This window comes from Rhea pennata, chromosome 4 (assembly GCF_028389875.1).
Source record: "Rhea pennata isolate bPtePen1 chromosome 4, bPtePen1.pri, whole genome shotgun sequence".
Lineage (NCBI taxonomy): Eukaryota > Metazoa > Chordata > Aves > Rheiformes > Rheidae > Rhea > Rhea pennata.
Window position 1 is genome coordinate 74,047,226 of NC_084666.1, and position 18,815 is coordinate 74,066,040.

The 18,815-nt window shown below is 43.4% G+C and overlaps 1 protein-coding gene across 5 annotated transcripts in view; it reads left to right on the forward strand.

The window, feature by feature from the left end:
* Positions 1-18,587, forward strand: part of ARHGAP24 (Rho GTPase activating protein 24) — a 242,091-nt gene extending 223,504 nt beyond the window's left edge. For 4 of the 5 annotated variants that reach the window (XM_062574315.1, XM_062574318.1, XM_062574319.1 and 1 more), the window contains exons 4-8: positions 3,787-3,919; positions 6,570-6,643; positions 7,394-7,515; positions 11,862-12,930; positions 14,521-18,285. In XM_062574315.1, the coding sequence (XP_062430299.1) occupies positions 3,787-3,919; positions 6,570-6,643; positions 7,394-7,515; positions 11,862-12,930; positions 14,521-14,764 (1,642 nt within the window). In that variant the 3' untranslated portion in view covers positions 14,765-18,285. Of the gene's footprint in view, positions 1-3,786; positions 3,920-6,569; positions 6,644-7,393; positions 7,516-11,861; positions 12,931-14,520 lie in introns of all 5 variants that reach the window. The other variant, XM_062574314.1, reaches the window with a different exon arrangement.
* The last annotated feature ends 228 nt before the right edge of the window (positions 18,588-18,815 follow it).

The window sequence follows — 18,815 nt, forward strand, 5'->3', positions numbered from 1 at the left end:
GTCAAAAGTAACATGAGAGATTTCTTTATGCTAACTAGTATTTTTATCTATTTCTACTTTTTACAGAAGTACTTCAAAGTAAGCACAATATAACTGTACACAGCAGAAAAAGATTTAAGATCATACTGCATATTTTGATATCTTGATTTTCTTCTTTCTCTCCATCTTCTTGCTTTTAGTATGCCTGATAATCAGCCCTGACTCCTACTACTTGTAGCCTAGAAGAACCTAAGATTCTGTAAACAGGCTTTTAAGAAAGCATGTGTTGGATCAGCCTTTTGACTGTCATCTTAGACTGATCCTGACTGAGCCCTAATATGTTACCTATTGTTCTACCACTCAGAGACTTTCTAAGTTGGAGTGACTTGCTACGCTTTGGTTATGAGGCCTGGTTACTGGCTCTGGTGAAATCACAGGATCAGTAAGGTTGGAAGGGACCTCTGGAGATCATCTAGTCCAGCCTCCCTGCTCAGCAGGGTCACCTACAGCATGTTACACAGCATTGCATCCAGGCGGGCCTTAAGTATCTCCAGAGAAGGAGACTCCACAGCCTCTCTGGGCAACTTGGGCCAGGGCTCCGTCACTCTCACAGGGAAGAAATTCCCCCTCACGTTCAGGCAGAACTGCCTGTGCTTCAGTTTCTGCCCATTGCCTCTTGTCCTGTCACATGGGACAACTGAATAGAGTTTGTCCCCGTCCCCTTGACACCCTCCCTTCAGGTGCTTGTACACATTGATAAGATCCCCCCTCAGTCTTCTCTTCCCCAGGCTGAAGAGGCCCAGCTCTCGCAGCCATTCCTCACAGGGCAGGTGCTCCAGCACTCTGATCATCCTCGTAGCCCTATGCTGGACTCTCTCCAGTAGCTCCATGTCTCTCTTGCACTGGGGAGCTCACAACTGGACATAGTACTCGAGGCCTCACTGGGGCTGAGGAGAGGGGCAGGATCACCTCCCTCCACCTGCTGGCAACACTCTTCCTAATGCACCCCAGGAGACCATTGGCTTTTATGGCCACAAGGGCACATTGCTGGCTCATGGTTAACTTTTGCTCACGGTCACCAGCGCTCCCAGGTCCTTCTCGGCAGAGCTGCTCTCCACAAGGTCAGCCCCCTCCTTGTACTGGTACCTAGGGTTATTTTTCCCTAGGTGCAGGACTCTGCACTTGCCCTCGTTGAACCTCAGGAGGTTCCTCTCCGCCCAGCTCTCCAGCCTGTCCAGGGCTCTCTGAATGGCAGCACAGCCCTCAGCTGTCTCAGCCGCTCCTCCCAGCTTGGTGTCATCAGCAGACTTGCTGAGGAGGCACTCCTTCCCCTCAGCCAGGTCACTGATGAAGAATTTGAACAGGATGGGACCCAGTACTGAGCCCTGGGGGACGCCGCTAGCCACAGGCCTCCAACTGGAGTCCACACCACTGATGACGACCCTCTGAGCTCTGCCTTTCAGCCAGTTCTCAATCCGCCTCACTGTCCACTCGTCTAACCCACACTTCCTGAGCTTCTCTAGCAGGATGTTAGGGGAGACAGTGTCCAAAGCCTTGCTGAAGTCAAGGCACACAACGTCCACTGCTCTCCCCTCAGCTACCCAGCCAGTCATTCCATCACAGAAGGCTATCAGGTTGGTTAAGCAGGATTTCCCCTTGGTGAAGCCATGCTGGCTACTCCTGATCACCTTCTTTTCCTCCACATGTCTGGAGATGACACCCAGAAGGAGCTGTTCCATCCCCTTTCCAGGGATGGAGGTGGGGCTGACCGGCCTATAGTTGCCTGGGTCTTCCTTCTTGCCCTTCTTGAAGACTGCAGTGACACTGGCTTTCTTCCAGTCCTCAGGCACCTCTCCAGTTCTGCAGGACCTTTCAAAGATGATGGAGAGCGGCCTGGCAACAACATCCACCAGCTCCCTCAGTACCCGTGGGTGCATCCCATCCGGGCCCGTGGATCTGTGGATGTCTAGCCTGCCCAGGTGGTCTCTAATCCTTTCCTCCTCAACCAAAGGGAAGTCTTCCCTTCTCCAGACTTTCTCCCTCATGTCCAGGCTCTGGGATTCTTGAGGGCTGCCCTTAGCAGTGAAGACTGAAGCACAGAAGGCATTCAGTAATTCTGCCTTCTCTGTATCCCTTGTCACCAGGGCCCCCGCCCCACTCACTAGTGGGCCCACATTTTCCCTAGTCCTCCTCTTGCTGCTGGTGTATTTGAGGAAGTCCTTCCTGCTGTCCCTGACATCCCTTGCCAGACTCAATTCCAGCTGGGCCTTAGCTTTCCTCGCCGCATCTCTACAGACTCTGGCTGCATTCCTGTAATTCTCCCAAGCAGCCTGTCCCCTCTTCCACAGTCTGTGTATTTTCTTCTTCTGTCTGAATTTGGCCAGGAGCTCCTTGCTCACCCATGCAGGTCTCCTGCCCCTTTTGCTGCACTTCTTACTCATAGGGATGCACCACTCTTGAGCTTAGAGGAAGTGACGCTTGAATACTAGCCAGCTCTCCTGGACCCCCTTCCTTCTAGGGCCTTAACACCTGAGATTCCTCCAATTAGGTCTCTGAAGAGCCCAAAGTCCGCTCTCCTGAAGTCCAGGGTTGCAATCCTGCTTGTTGCCTTACTTCTTTCCTGCAGGATCCTGAATGCCACTGTCTCATGGTCACTGCAGCCAAGGCTGCCCCCAACCTTCACATCTCTAACCAGTCCCTCTCTGTTGGTAAGGACAAGGCCCAGCAGGGCACCCTTCCTCGTAGGCTCCTCCACCATCTGTGACAAGAAGTTAGCATCAGTGCATTGCAGGAGCCTCCTGGACTGCTTGTGCCTTGCTGTGTAGTCCCTCCAGCAGATGTCAGGGTGGTTGAAGTCCCCCATGAGAACCAAGGCCTGTGATCGTGAGGCTACCTCCAGCTGTCTATAGAAGGCCTCATCAACCTTCTCTTCCTGGTCAGGTGGCCTGTAGTAGACATCCACAGCAGCGTCCCCTGTGCTGGCCTGACCTTTGATCTTCACCCATAAGCTCTCAGCTGCCTCCTCCTCCTCCATCCCTAGGCAGAGCTCGATGCATTCCAGTTGCTCTCCCACATAAAGAGCAACTCCACCACCTCGCCTTCCTGGCCTGTCTCTCCTGAAAAGCACAGAGCCATCCATGGCAGCATTCCAGTCATGTGAGCTATCCCACCACGTCTCTGTGGCTGCAATGAGATCGTGGCCCTGCGATCGCACACAGATCTCCAGCACCTCGTGTTTGTTCCCCGTGCTGTGTGCACTGGTGTGCAGGCATTTCAAAGAGGTGGTCATGCCTCCAGGTTTCCCAGGAAGGGTGTACGGGGGTCGCCCATAGCCATGTCCCAAACGCACATCCCCAGCTGCATGCACCCGTTGGAGGCCCCCCAACCCAACTTGTGTTTTGTTGTCTACCTTGTCTGTATGACACCCCCCTCCTGCCTAGTTTAAAGCCGTCTTTAATCGAAATGTATAATTTCATTAAGATAGATTTTGCATGCCTGATGTGAAATGCCTATGAATGACAGGCAAGATTGTCACCATAGCTGTTTCCACAGAAGGACCCTATCTGTAAATGTTCGGTGGTAATAAATCATCACTGCTGACAGACCTTTATTTGCTGGTATCCTTGTAAGTCCTTTAGAAGACAAGGAAACTAAAAACAGATTGCAGATAAAATGTGTAATTGTATATACTGCTGATGAGTAAAATCTCAGATGATAAGGAAAAAGTAAAGCAGCAGCTGCTAGCCTGTAAATTGCACAGTATTTTCCTGATTCACAGTAATAATCTTTTGTATTTCAATCCCACAGCAATACAGATGTGCACACAGTGGCATCACTGCTCAAACTGTACCTAAGGGAACTTCCAGAACCAGTCATACCATATGCAAAATACGAAGATTTTCTTTCCTGTGCCAAAACAATCAGCAAGGAGGAGGAAACGGTGAGTTTGCAACTTCAGTCAGATTTAAAGGTTGGTGTGTTACAATCTGTTTTGACTTGGAGGAGAAAGAAAGAAGCTGGTGATTATCTCTTCTGATTTAAGACTTGCCTCTATTAATTTAGTCTGTCTTTATATGAAAATTATTGCCACTTTCTTCATATGAAAATCATTGCCATCTCGCTTACTTGGCAGTCTGCATGGAATACCCTTCATGCTGGTTTTTTTTTTTTACATGTCATTGAATCCCAGTTCAAACCAACATTGTTTTGGCGAATGACTTCCGTTTTGCACAGAAGAGCATTTGTTATGTTTATATGGATTAGTTTTCTAAACTGTAGCTGGAAGAGTCTTAGCAGCAGCTGTGCAACTCTTGCTATGAGATCAGGGGTTATTTTTTTGCCAAGCTTTATTGGCTTTTTTGAGAGAAGTCCAAGGGACTCCATTAATTACCTATCATTGAATCAGAAAGCATCAGAAAGATGCCTTTTATAGCAGTGTTGGGCCATCTTCCGAACTCTTTAAAATTAATTAGCAAAATCATTGTTCTCACTTATAGTGTCTGTCCTGCACTGGTTGGTGACAGTAAATGTTAGTCTGAAGAAGTAATAATGCTAAATGTTTTTTACATTGTTCTAGATGCATAGGAGTAACAAGTGTATGATGTCATCCCTGGTATTTTCTCTTCAGAGTTAATATAAATAGGTTCGTCATTTCAGTCTATTCTCCAAACTTTCTAAGGTGGTTATTTCTGTTTTAGTCTATCTTGACATTTCTCCTTGATTTCTTAGCCTGCCAGACTACAACTCCTTCGTTGCTCCTCTTCTAATTCTTTAAGATCAGTAACAGCCTCTCCTTCCTGAGAGACAGTCTCTTTTGGGGCCTGCAGTTGAAGTCTAGAGCAGTTAAGGCACACAATGATGTTCCCCTCTGATGGGATGGGAGGAAAAAGATCTGTGGCAAAATGTCTTCTTTGGGTCTGATCTCTTACACCCACCAGATCAGGCTTATTTCTTGGCTGGCCTTCATAGCTTGCTGCAAGGTGCAGCTCTTTTGTCAGCTGACTGCAAAAACTGGGAGCAGTGCGTTCTGCTGGTTTGATTTGACTTTTCTTTGTATAATTTATGGTAAGAGATCCTCAGAGTTGGTTTAAATTATAGTTACTTGTTTGTGCATGTTTGCCTGTCTAACTATTGATAGCTCCAATGTAAAGCCACTTGATCTCTCCCCAGTTTGTTGTCACGCAGTTTATACTTGCAGTGGTATTCTTTCTCTTATTAGGCTTTCACCCATTTTTTACTAGCTAAATGCAGAGTGTGTTTCTCTAGTTCCTCTGAGACTAGGCTATGGAGCATTTTCTTAAATACATCTTGAAAACAAGGTTCAGATCACAACGACCTTTTGGTGCTGCAGATGGTACTGTCTGCGTGTGAACAATCAGTACTATGGATGATGAGCCATTTTAATCCTGTGTGAAGTGGCGTAGCAGTCCAATTGTAAGAGCTGTCTGATCAGATTTTCACTTGATCTTTCCTATTAAAGGAGCTAAAAGTGCACTCACTGTTGACGGAGAGAGCTGTTCATCTTGTTTCCTTTCTTAGCCCACAATCACCAAACATGCACTGTCGTGGTCCTCCCAATATTTGTTTTGCTGACATATTGTAATCAGACCCCATCAATGTTGGTAAAGCACCAAAACCCAATCTGAAGCAGAGTTCAAAGGCACTGGTAGCAGGAGCATAGCCAGGGTCCGTTTCCACGGGGCGCAGAAATTAACGTGTGTTATTCTGCTTGTCTCTTTCTCAGGGTGAGCACAAATTGAAGTAATTGTTTGAGGGTAGGATGGACTGGAACTGGATTAAAAATAATTTTAAAAAGTAGGCCTTTTATTTGAAAATACCAGCTATTTTAAACCAGAACTGTTCCTAGAAGCCTCAACCTTCCTACCAGTAAGAGGAAGAATGGAACTGCTGGTCAAAATAAGAGAGTGAAAGAGAGCAGGGAGATGGAATGAGACAAAGTTTGAAAAAAAGGAAGCAAAAAATTCCCAAAGCTAATAGCCAGAATAGCCAGCAGCACAGGTGGTGAGATGTGGGAGATAAAATGTTCTGTCTCTGTGCCAGAGTAGTGAATTGTATTGTGTGTATAGATAGGCGCACCTTCTACGTCCTCCCCACCCTGCTGATCCAGCGTTAGTCTGGTGGTCTGTCCACTTATCTGGGATGTGGAAGCCTGGGGTTTACATCCTCGGTTGGAATCGAGAAGAACCTTGATGTCCCGCATCCCAGTTATCTCAAGCACTGAGGGACTGGCTAGACTCAAATGTTTGGTGTTTTCTAAGTAAGAGAGAAAATCTGAAGTTTGTCTCATTATGCAATAGCGACATTTTGAAATCTTACGCGTTTTCACAGGATAATGAAGTGGCTCTTTTATCCAAAGCTGATCACTGTTAGCAGAATATAGCTTTCTCCATCTGAAATGCATTCTACAAGCAATTTCTGATGATAGCCTAAAAATATTTCTCTTAACGATGCAGTTTCAGTAACATGTTTATCGTTCGGTAATTGACGTTGCTGACTTTTTTTGAGTCTCAATAGCCAAGTACTAAGAACCTCTGCCTTCTCCTCCTTTCTTTTTTCAATTGCATACGTAGGGTCTGAAGGAGTTGGTGAAGCAAGTGAAGAGCCTGCCAGCTGTCAATTATAACCTGCTGAAATACATCTGTAGGTAAGTGCACCAGCAAAAATATCACACTGGTATTTTTAACTGTGAGCTGACAGACAAACCTGTCTCTGTATATGCCCTGAAGGAAGACCATAACTCACAAAGTCGGAGAACTGGTGAATGTAAGCGAATGCACTAAAAAAAATATTTAGCGTGCAACAAATTAGTAATTTGCTATATCAAGGTGCACAGTTATGAGTTCCTTTCATAAATAGACTGGATTGAGGAAGAAAAGTAAGAAGGTAGAAGTAAATATCCTCTTCTCTTCACAGGGACCTGTTTTTCTTAACTCTCGTTGCACTTATTGGCCATGGCTATTCATGGTATCATTGTAAACTGTATTCACGTGATTTTGCAGAAACATTAAGATCTTAAAAACACATCTTACACAGTTGCAGTCTGTGAAGTTACAGGCATTCTGTCTTTTAAAAATTACAAAATTAATATAAACTTTTTTTAATGGGAAGTTTGCAATTTGAAAATATCATATGAGCTAAATAAATGATTAAGTATACCGGAGAAAATTTTACCATCTTCAACAGAGTAATTTTATAGTCAGTCCAGAGTGACTATTCTGGGTTTTATGAATATATCAAGAAAATCTGAAGAAGCTGAGGAGAACAGCCATGAGGTTTTCAGATGTTGCATAGGACTTGAAATGCAATACCTGAATGTATGTTAATAAACCATCACGTCTTTTTTTTCTTCTTTCCTTTTTCAGTTATTCCTTAAAGATATCTTTCTTTCCCACAGATTCCTTGATGAAGTCCAATCTTATTCAGGCGTGAATAAAATGAGTGTGCAAAATCTGGCTACTGTATTTGGTCCTAACATCCTTCGCCCCAAAGTGGAAGATCCTTTGACTATCATGGAGGGTGAGTTGAAGAAGATTGTATATGACGTTGACTAGGAAAAGGAATGTCTTTAGGTTTATTAACAGTACCTACTGATCCTTGTGTATGTACAAAAAGTTCCGTTTGTTTTATAGACACAAACTTCTTCAACATGAATTAACTGCTAGGTTAAATCTTGCAACCCACTATAAAAAGGATTTAAAATTGCAGTGTTGTGAACAGACTTCCTTGAGCTTGTGCTGCCTTGGCAACTTTTCTGGAAATGTGCTTTTGCTCTCAAAACTTTTACAAATATGGCATGTTCTTATTCAGCACATCTGGTCATAATGCAGTTAACATTGTATCTACTGTTTTTAGGGACCAGAACAAATTTTTATAGGTATATACTGCCGTGAGTCACCCCCCGTAAGGTAGAAGTATATTACATGCCTTCTTGAACAACAGTAATCGTATGGTCAACTATATTCTGTGATTTACACCAGAGTATTGCTGTAGCATTTTGCTGTGATTAAGACAAAAATATGATTGTAACAATTACAATTTTCTGCTAGGTTTAATTTTTCTGACTTTGATTCCCCATGAAGTATGTGATGCTTTTCCTTCCTCCAAATACCTTTTTTTTTTTAAATTATAGAATTTACTCAACTTTCTCAGAAGTTAGAAGGGCTCCACACAGCTCCTGCCACAGAAAATTTCATGAAAAAGAAAAAATGTTGCATTCATAGTTTGTTTATTTGGGAGCTAGAGGAGTTGTTTTTTCTTTGTTTTTGTTGGATTTCGCTTATTTTGTCTCCCTAGACACAGCAGTTCCCCATAGACTTTGTTCATTTGTTTGTTTTTCTAAAATCTTATGTTTCCTCCTTCTTCCCGTTACCTATCAACACAACAAAATCTGCTTTGGACAGAAATGCTGTGTTTCCAGATCTCATAATGAAAGCACTGAGCACCCACAATAGCTGCCTGCATGTTAGCTCGAACAAGCTAGAAAACCTTCCCACTCGGAAAAAGTTTTAACAGTCATCTTTACTTTCATGTCCGAGTTCTCATTGTTTCAGAGAATGGTTTCATGTTGCAGCAGACTTGAAAGGGTTTGCAAGGGCAGGTGTCCTATTTACACGCACATCTATTGTGATTGTGCATGAGTATCATCAAAGCAGTGCAGGTGCAAATACCCTTAAATCTGACTCTGTGGCTTTCCCCTGGTTTCCGAACATACGTCCCTCAAATACACCATGACAGTCTAATATGAGGGCACCAAGATAAGCTTCACTGTGTCACAGAAATCCTAGTTTACACATCTTGCATCGTGTCTGCCTGGTATTTGGAGAGTGAAACGCAAGAGCCGTGCTTGATTTCTTTCTTTCTTTGCTCTCTTCTCATATCCCTTGCAGAAGTCCTGCATTCTGTGTGTAAATGCTGCGTATCACTTCATCTTCAACCTCTTCTCATTTGTACCTACAGAAATGCCAAACTGACTTAAATAGGGCAACAGCTTTTTTTCACTCTGACACTTTTGTATGGTTTAGCTACCTGGTAGGTAAGTGCTGTGAATGTTTCTCCTGGCCAGACAACACACCGTCCCTTTCCTGTCAGTCTTTTAAATGAAATAATAAAGAAAACCTGAAATTTTTGAAGAGATTGCAGTTAGAGAGGTGCTACAGAACTTATCTGTATCACTGAAATCAATGGGAGTGATACCTCACAGAATGACATTTACTGATGGGATACCGTGTATCTTCAGTTCACCTGGGAGTGGGCAGATGCCTGCGGATTTGAGATGGGAGGAAAGGAGATAGTCACTCATAAAAATGAAATACTCTGTTCTGGGTTTATATTTTCTGGAATTTGCTCCTGTCAAAACAGTTATTTTTTATGAAAGTTAGAGCAAGAAAGATTCTTTAAGTGAGCGGAAAGGGAAAATAATGTGCTTCTCCAGTTGCTAAAAGAACTCTCCAGCTTGCTTCTGAACAGACCTACCACCAAAATGGCTCATGGTTGCTGTAGGAGATGGCATGGATAGTGAACTCACTGAAGGGAAATTTTTATGAGAAACAGGTTTGATTAAACAGATTTATGACTTCCCTTTAAGCACAGCCTTTAAGATCTGAACATCAGTTAGTGCTCATGGCTACCCCTCCTGCTCTTTGGAAGACATAGCCTTAAAATGAGAGTGATTCTCTTGCCCATAAGGCATGGTCCATGTTTTAGTTGTGCTGCTTTACAACCATTCAAAGTCAATGTCACTATTTTGTTTTCAAGGCTGAACATGCCTTGAATATGGGTATGGTGTACCCATGCTGGTAATATCTGTATATTGGTGATGAAGACATATACAGTTGCCTATGTCTGTAGGAGGAACAGTTAGTCCAATGACTGTAGTAAGATTTTGCACATAACAGCTCATGTCCTCTGAAGAAATACAGCTAAACATGCCATAACTGTAAATTAATTATTTTTCTATAGTTCTGATATATGGTTTTACTTTGGCAACGTGTTAAAAAAAAAGTTTTTCAAGCATTCGTGTTGAATTGGCTGGTTGTATTTTAAAGGGGTCAGGGGTAAAGGCCGAGAATATTCCAATGCAGTTGATGTAAAATGGTATTATACCATGGGAAAATATTGATTAAAAGAGCAAAGCATGCCTCTGAAAGCTGTCTAGGAGCTTTAAACTGGAATGGTTGTTGTAAGTAACTTCACCTTGCTCCTGATGTTCTGCTTAAAAAATAAATACAGTAGCACATCTTTATTACCCCTAGTCCACTTGTAAGTGCTAATCTGTCAATGACAGTGCAGTTCCCTGGTTGCTGACAGTCACACCTCTGAGTGGTTAAAGGCATTTATATTAAATTAATTTTATCACATTACTGCCCTGTTTTGCTCCGTAAGACTAAAATGTCAGTGTTCCGGCAATGCAGAGCTGTTGCCTGTGCCTCTTCTGTTAAGCTACTATGTATGAGTGGTTTGCCAGAATGGGACATGGGATTTAAGGATGTGTGCGATGCTGAATCGAAACACATCAGTTCAAATGATGTTGTTATTCTTTGCTATCTCCCTCTGTGGTCTTGGAATGCAGTTAACTGTCATGCTAATAGCCTCTTTGCAATAGCTGCAGTTCTCCAGGTTGTCTTTGGGGCCTGCTATGTGCCCTGCTACACTAGAAAAGAGTCTCCTATGTTTCTGTGTCTCATTACCACGTGAGCTGGTCCTATAGAGAGGAATATATGTGGCACCAGGACAGACGACTAGTTTTGGCAGGGAATGGATTCATTGCGGGTTTGCTCTCAAGACGCCAGTCAGTGCAGCAGAAGCAGTACGCAGAGGCCCAAGGTGAAACAGCCAAGTGACTATCTCACCTTTCTCTGACCAGTAGTGGGGGCCAGCTGCTGTCCTGAGCAGATGTTGTAGGCAAAAAAAATAATAATAATAATTTAAATTGTTAATGCTAACAGGTGGCAGAGAGTTGTGCAGGGGTGGGTGAATAGCCAAAATTGAACTTCTGAATGCTCAAGCAGAAACCTCCTACTTGCTAGCCACAGCTGGTATGGGCTGGTTGCATATTTAGGTGACACACGGAAAAAAAGGTGACATCTCTCAAATCTTCCGAGTAATAGAGAGACAAGGGAGAGCACCACTGATTCAGAGGCTGATCATTCCTTGTGCTTCTGAACACAAACTATTGAGATTGGGAAACCTAGGGGCTTGGTTTGATTGAAAGAAGAGGGAGTGCCAAAAAGAAGGGTTCCCCAAAATTTCAAGCGGTCTCGGAAAGAAAAAGCAGGCCCAGAAGGACAAAGGTGAAGATCCTCGCTGCAGGAGAGATCCTGGAAGTAGGAAAAGATTCTGGGTGCCAGTGAGACAAATGCTGAGGGATGTCCCAGACCCTTGACTGGTAATGCTCAAGTCTGTTAACTGTGAGCAGCTGCACAGGATGCACCAACAAAACTTTCCTTCCTGACCTTCCCAGATGATCTCCCTGCTGGCAAATGAAGCTGAGACCTACAGAACATGACGCTGAGGGGAGCAAGTAAGGGAGTGAGAGAGATGATCAGGTAGCATCAAAGCTCTGATCTCGTTGGTTCTAAAACAAATGCTGGTGTCCAGATGCAGTGTGGGTTGTTTACTCTGTCTCACCCATGATGGTAGGAAAACGGGGGAAAAAAAAAAAAAAAGATAGGATGGGGTGGGCTGAATGCTAGCTAGGCATGTGTTAAACATTCAGTGTGTTATGCAGATGGACAAAGCAGATAAATGTGGTATAAACTGAATGTTTACTAAGTACTTCTGGAATCTGACCCCCAAATATATTTATGCCTTAACAATTAACAAACCCAGCTATTAATGACTATGTGTTTGGCGTCTCCTTCCAGGTACAGTAGTAGTCCAGCAGCTAATGTCAGTGATGATAAGCAAACATGAAGAGTTGTTTCCCCAGGACGCAGATCCTCAGATGGGACCTGAAGTGTGTAACAACAACAATGAAATGCCAAAGAAAACGATCATGGGTCAGCTACAGAACAAAGAAAATAACAACACCAAGGAGTCGGCAGTGAGGCGCTGCTCTTGGGACAAACCTGAGTCTCCCCAAAGGGGAAGCATGGACAGTGGGTCTCCCACTGCTCTGCCAAGCAGTAAGACAAGCAGCCCCAGGAACAGCATCCAGAAACTGGATGTCACAAGAAGTCCGCCTCTCACAGTGAAAAAAAATCCTGCCTTTAATAAAGGCAGTGGCATAGTCACCAACGGGTCATTCAGCAGCTCTGTGGAGGGCCATGAGAAGAGCCAGACCTTACCAAACTGTACCGTGCAAACCAGGAGAACATCATCCCTGAAAGGGCCCGTGACTAAGATGGGCACACACAGTGTGCAGAATGGAGGGGTGCGGATGGGCGTTTCCAGCACAGATGGACACAGCAACACCCTCAACAGCCGGACCCCAGGCTGGGTGCCCAATGGCTATGTCACGCTGAGGGACAGCAAGCAAAAGGAGTCAGTGAGTGATTCGGGCCAGCACAACAGGCTCTCCACCTATGACAACGTCCACCAGCAGTTCTCCATGGTGAATTCTGATGATAAACAGAGTGTGGACAGTGCCACCTGGTCGACATCCTCTTGCGAAATATCCCTCCCTGAGCACTCCAACTCCTGTCGTTCGTCGACCACCACTTGCCCTGAGCAGGACTTTTATGGGGGTAACTTTGAAGACTCTGTGCTGGAAGGGCCACCACAGGAAGACGTCTCTAACCCAGGAGACTATGAGAACAAAAGTGACCGAAGGAGCGTTGGGGGCCACAGCAGCCGAGCCACCAGCAGCAGTGACAACAGCGAAACATTTGTGGCCAACAGTACCAACAGTCACAGTGCTCTACACAGCCTGGTGTCTAGCCTGAAGCAAGAGATGGCCAAGCAAAAGCTGGACTACGAAACAAGGATAAGAAGGTAAGGTGGCTTAGCTCTACCACGTGACTGCCGTTTGCAAAGAAACCCAAGAAACACTCCCTCTCATGTCTGTCCTATGCACCCAGGCTCTGACCTGGAAGCTGAAACGTCATTACAGTTAGACAGTTACTGTTCCCACATCACTGCGCCCAGCACAGGCAACACCATAAGTCTTCTGGGAGACACAAACAGCAGTAGATGTGCTACTGCCCCCTCCCCCCCCCAGAAGCAGACAGAAACCAGGTCCATAATTCCTTTAGATCCTCCCTGAAAGTTTGCTTACTGCAGACCTCTGATTCAGAGGAGAACAGGTAACACTTATCAGTCTATCCTGCTGGTCAGGAGGGAGAGCCCCTTTCAGCTGAAGCTGGTGACTGGGAAAGAATATTGTCTGCAATCATCACGCTTGTGATGGCTTTGAGCACAGAGAGGAGCTTTCCTTGTCACTCTATGCAGCCAGTGTGGCGTACACAAAACTATGGCTGATGTATTTAATGGCTATATGAAAAAGCCCTATAGCAAATAAAAACCACCATTCTTGGTGTTAATCATGTTTTTAGTTCATATTGTGACTTGATACAGGCTTGAAGTAAGATTTATAAAAGCAAACAGAACTCAAACTAGCCTTCAGAATAGTTTCGCAAAACCTGCTAAAATAGCACTTTGCTAGAAGTCTGCAGTAGCTGCAGTCACTGGGTGCTCTCTGCTGGGTTTCCTGCCTTTCAGTTGTCATACGGGATTGCTCTTGGGAGATGATCTTGTGTGTTTTGCTTCAGAGCAATTGTTTGCCACAGTTACGATACACTATCCCATGACCACCAAAAATAAAGTCAGAACCTTGTGACTTTCTGTAGAATCTGACAAAATCAGTCAGCTCTCAAAGTGATTTAATTAGTTGATTCCTATTCTTCAGAAAATGAGAGTGGCAACCCAACATCATGTTTCAGTGAAACCAGTGCCTTGGTTCTGTTGCACTCATAGTTTGGGGAACTGAGAGAATACTGAAACTCTTCTCCAGAAGCTGTTTGCATTGGTACTTCTGGCACTGTAAGGCCATAGCTGTATCACAGCATGTCAGAGCTGCTGGCATCAGCTGCTCTCAGTGAAGGTACGGAGCCCAGGAAACAGAAGTCTCCTCATGACGTCACAACTTTCAGCATAGTGCACTTTTTTTTAACACACATGACAACTCTGTTCAGTAATATCGCTGGCATGCCTGATACTTCTCACAGGATTCAAAATGCGGTGATTTTTTAGAGAAAAGTCAAATCTTCTTGATGGCAGTTTATTTTAATTGTTGATCTTGCAGATAGATACAGTAGATAAATCAGCTGGAGCCTGGAGAATTAGGTGAGGCTACCATACACCTTGCAAGTGGTCGGTATCATGCTTTTTGTAAATGTGACAGAGATTACACTACGGGAATGAATCAAAGGTAAAGCTGCTGTTTGCAGATACACCTCTCAAGTTTACTCCAAGCTTTGTAAATGAAAAGATAAATACACAGATGAGTTTGTGATGTTGTATTTCTGTGTGAGCCACTGAGGAGTGCTGCTCAGGAGCGGTCTGCATTTACTTCTGTTTCTGCAGCTTGGAGCAGAGAAATCTCACCCTGGAGACAGAAATGATGGCCCTGCATGAAGAGCTGGATCAAGAGCGGAAGAAGTTCACAATGGTAGAAATCAAAATGCGTAATGCAGAGCGGGCCAAGGAGGATGCAGAGAAGAGGAATGATATGCTGCAGAAGGAAATGGAGCAATTTTTCTCCACTTTTGGAGACCTGACAGTGGAACCTCGCAGACCAGAAAGAGGCAACACCATCTGGATCCAGTGAGCATTAGAAATGTAGACTGCGGGACTTTGGGGAAGGGCTTGTGGGGGTATTATACTGTATCAGGTGGCTGGTCACCTGTCTGAGGCTAGTACTCAACATAATGTTATAAACCCTTGAAGGAAGAAATCATATGAATGATTAACCACTCATATCTACAGTGTGTACTTACCAAGTTATACTCTTTGAATGCTTCATGAGACTACTGTTAAGTGTTACAACTGGATATGTGTATATAAATTTAAAAGAAAAATCACCTTAGAGAATGAGAGATGTATCTCAAGAAATATTTTAATGCAAGTCTTGTATTTAAACTGGTAAATTGAAATGTTGTTGCAATCAAGCTTTTTATCAAGGCTTCTTTCCCTTGCACTTAACATAATAAGCTATTTTTGGCATTGTGTTACCATCGGCTTATTTTGTATATCAAATGCTTTTCGGTTTTGTTTTTTTGTTTTGTTTTCCCTCTTGCTGGGGGTTGAAGATAAACAGATACATTAAGGTATGCGTGCAGATGGCTAACCCTGATTTGCGGCGCTTCTAACAAGACAGCAGCAACAGAAACAGCAGGATGCTGTAGGTAACAAAAGGGGTACTATTTTAACAGAACTGGTGACCAAGGTAGAAATTATCAGGGCAACTGTATCATAAACACCAAATGAGTCACCAGAATCAGGTTCAGCAGGGAAAAGTCAGGCTGTGTGTTTGGGAGGGGATGAGGCTGGTAGAGGGTAAGAACTTAGGAGGGGGAAGAGAATATAAGCGGAACTCAATCATATGGTCAGAGCTTTTGGGGGTACCTTGAACAGCCCAGTGCGTGATCACTGCAGCTCAGAGCAGGAGAACAAGTTGTGCCTTGACCATACTGGCATCCGACTGACTTCCATGGTCCAGAGGAAGCTGGGTCCTTTCTCTAACGCTGCTGCGGAGACATGCGTCCTGATAGCCCTGGCAGCATAACAAGTGCTGAAGACAAAAAACAACGGAACGGATGACCAAAGTAGAAATTACCAGGGCAACCATATCACAAGTACCAAATAAGGAAGAAAATGCAAGACCATTAATCGGGTGATTTACAGTGCATACCTAGCAAGTTATCATAGTCTCTGAATGCTTCATGGGACTACAGTTAAATGTTACAACTGGGAAAGCACCCAGGTTCCTAGCATCAGTGAGGGAACAACAGCGGGGAACAGACTGGGCAGAAAGAAAAAAGGAACAGCGGTAAAAGTGGTATCTTTCCCACATATATGTATTTTCTTTAATATATGTATTTTCAACACCATGTTAAGGATTTAGTTTTAACTTTGTGTTTAAGACTGCAAGCTATATTTTTAAAGAACGGTTGTCAGACATCTTGGCTTCCCTCTAGTGTCACTTAAATATATTACAATTGATTTTGAATTCCAGTTGAGAAAGAACAAAGGAGAGTCTTGGTTATGCCATGTATGTTACACAAATATTAGTTAGATGTGGGAATTGTACTGGGAAGCAAAAAGAAAGCTTACATTTCAGAGAAATGTAACTCAGAGTGGAGCACGATGCCCAGCACTTGTGCATGGATTATTTGTACTTGGTGAGGTTCAGAGGCCCCAGTCACGGCCCCTGCTGTGCTAATTACTGCGAACATCTCCATGTGAGCACGCATCAGAAAAAGTCAAAGAGGAAGAGGTCAAGGTAATAGGGAGGCGCATGTTTTATGTCAGTTAGCAGTAAATGTCCACACAGTGGTGAAAGAGAAGAAACGGATCACGATTTTAATTCTGATTTCTATATTTAATGAGAAAGGTCTTGATATCTGATGCAGCAGGCCTCAAAGTCAATTCAGAATTTAAGAAAAATCTGAAATCTGCTGACCTGACAGTGAAATCTTTGTGACAGATGTTTTCTTAATTGGAATTCATTCTTTCCTGATAGGGATATATGCTAATCCTTGCAGCAGTATCTGGAGATGGAGGAAGTACTGCTTCCTCACTCACAGTAAAACTTACAGGAATTCTATTTTTTTCCTTTTGGTTTCCTCTATCATTCCCTATGCCTTTCAAGATCTCTTAAATTTTAAAGGAATATGCATGCCTAAGACTAGTTCAAGGACTTGTGTAAACGAGGATCTAGAGCTTAGCCACACAGACATAGCAGTAGGTGGCCAGTGAGGTAGTGGGAAAGCTGTTGCTCTAAGGGAATCATCTGATATGGTTGCAAGAGTAACAACTCCTCAATAAAATGTTATTTTTGTTACTTATTCAGAATTTACCAGGAGTAGGAGTTTCACTTGCGTGTCCATGTCTGCCCTGGGCTACATTGTACACACTGCAGAGGGGAAGGTACTTACAGTCCATCTACTTAGCACGCTGCATTCAATTTTGATTATCCTTGGTCTTGATAGGAACAAACTGGAAGCTTCCCGTGACCTGTCTGCTGCAGGCTTTCCTTATTGGCTGAACAATGTTCTTGTACACATTCGCTTCTGAATCCAGATACTTGCTCTGCAATTGCTCTCTGAGGGTTGTTCCTCATCTCTTCCCAGGCCTACCCACAAATGTCAAGATTGTAGTTCAGAGTGTTTTTGCTTATATTAAGGTCTCTTCATTCAAGATGCCTACGATGGTTTGTATGACCAACTATTCTAGTGAAACATCTCTACATTTGCTCAGTGCTGTCACGTAGCATATGTATCCTCATTTTTGAATTGTGCTTTTTGTGGATTGCCATCTTCACTCAGATGGGATGATGCTACTGCAGTTATTTCTTTAGGGCAGGGTGCTTTATGCGTGAGGCAGTTTTGTCCTTTAATATTTAATCATATTGACTGCAGTCTCTCACTATTCATTTAAAGCTATTCATGAGCAAAATCTTACTTCTCCTCCCCTTGATTCCCCTACACATTGATCCAGAAATTCATTTTTGTTAAGTACCAGTGCTACCAAATTGTTTTTCCTTAAGTATCAGCAGTGCAATCCTGCTGCGTACTGAACTCCTGTTGACAAGACCAGGAACCACACGTATACATCAATGAGAAGAGGTTAGTCCTCATTATTACCAAGAAAAGAACATGAAGCCTCCAGACTTCTGGACTTCTTTTTAAGTGTTCACTGTTACCATGTGATTCAGCCTGTGTGTGGGGGGGGAATCAAGGCTTCTGTTCCCGAAAGAATAAAATGGGAAAAGAGTAAAATTATGCCCAGTTATGCCCACTGCCTGCTGTTGCTAAATACACAGCAGCCTTCCTCTCCTATTTTAGATTAGAGTCCTCTTGCTAGAAGGTACCCTGAAATCTGGCAGATTTGAATGGGGAACACTGACAAGTGGGCCATGGGGTCAGCACTAGGTGCCTATGCAGTGTTTGTTACTGAATAAATGCAAAATATGAAATGATGATGGCAGCAAGTACTTTCTGTAGCTGAGATTCATGTTTAAGCTTAATAAGTAGAACTGTAGAGGCAAATTTTTCACAAATGTTGTAGCAGCAAGATTTTCTTTGAAGACCCTTGAAGTTATTAACAGAGACCAGATTATTAGAAATACGTAATTTGTGTGTGCATGATTTGTATTGAAGTCTGGCATATGTTACTGCATTCGAGTTTGTGCATTCATCTTGAGGAACTTCACCTAGAGCCTTTCTGTAAGGTAGTTCAATACCCTTATTTTAACAGAGAAAGAAAAATCAGCTCTGGAGTTTGAGAGATTTGTGCAATCTGTCCTGCAAATCAGCTATAAAACTAAAGAGAGCATTCAAGTCTGCTAGGCTGTGACCTGTCAGTATTAGTTTATTCCCAGCTCATTTGTACTTGCATTTTAACAATTCCAGTAAAAAACTTGTTGTGTATCTGGTTGCATATTTATACCCTGTTCATTCCCAAAACTTAATACGGCCCAGCAGTTCTGACTAACACAGAATTTTTTAAGTTCTGCATTTTGTAAGACAGTATGTATAAATTATTTTCAAAAAGCAAAATCATATAAAAAGACAGACATGGGAAACAGAATGGGAAATAGAGAGGCTACATAAATGTGTTAATAAAGCAGCCAAAGCAGTCTTAAAAGAACAACAGAA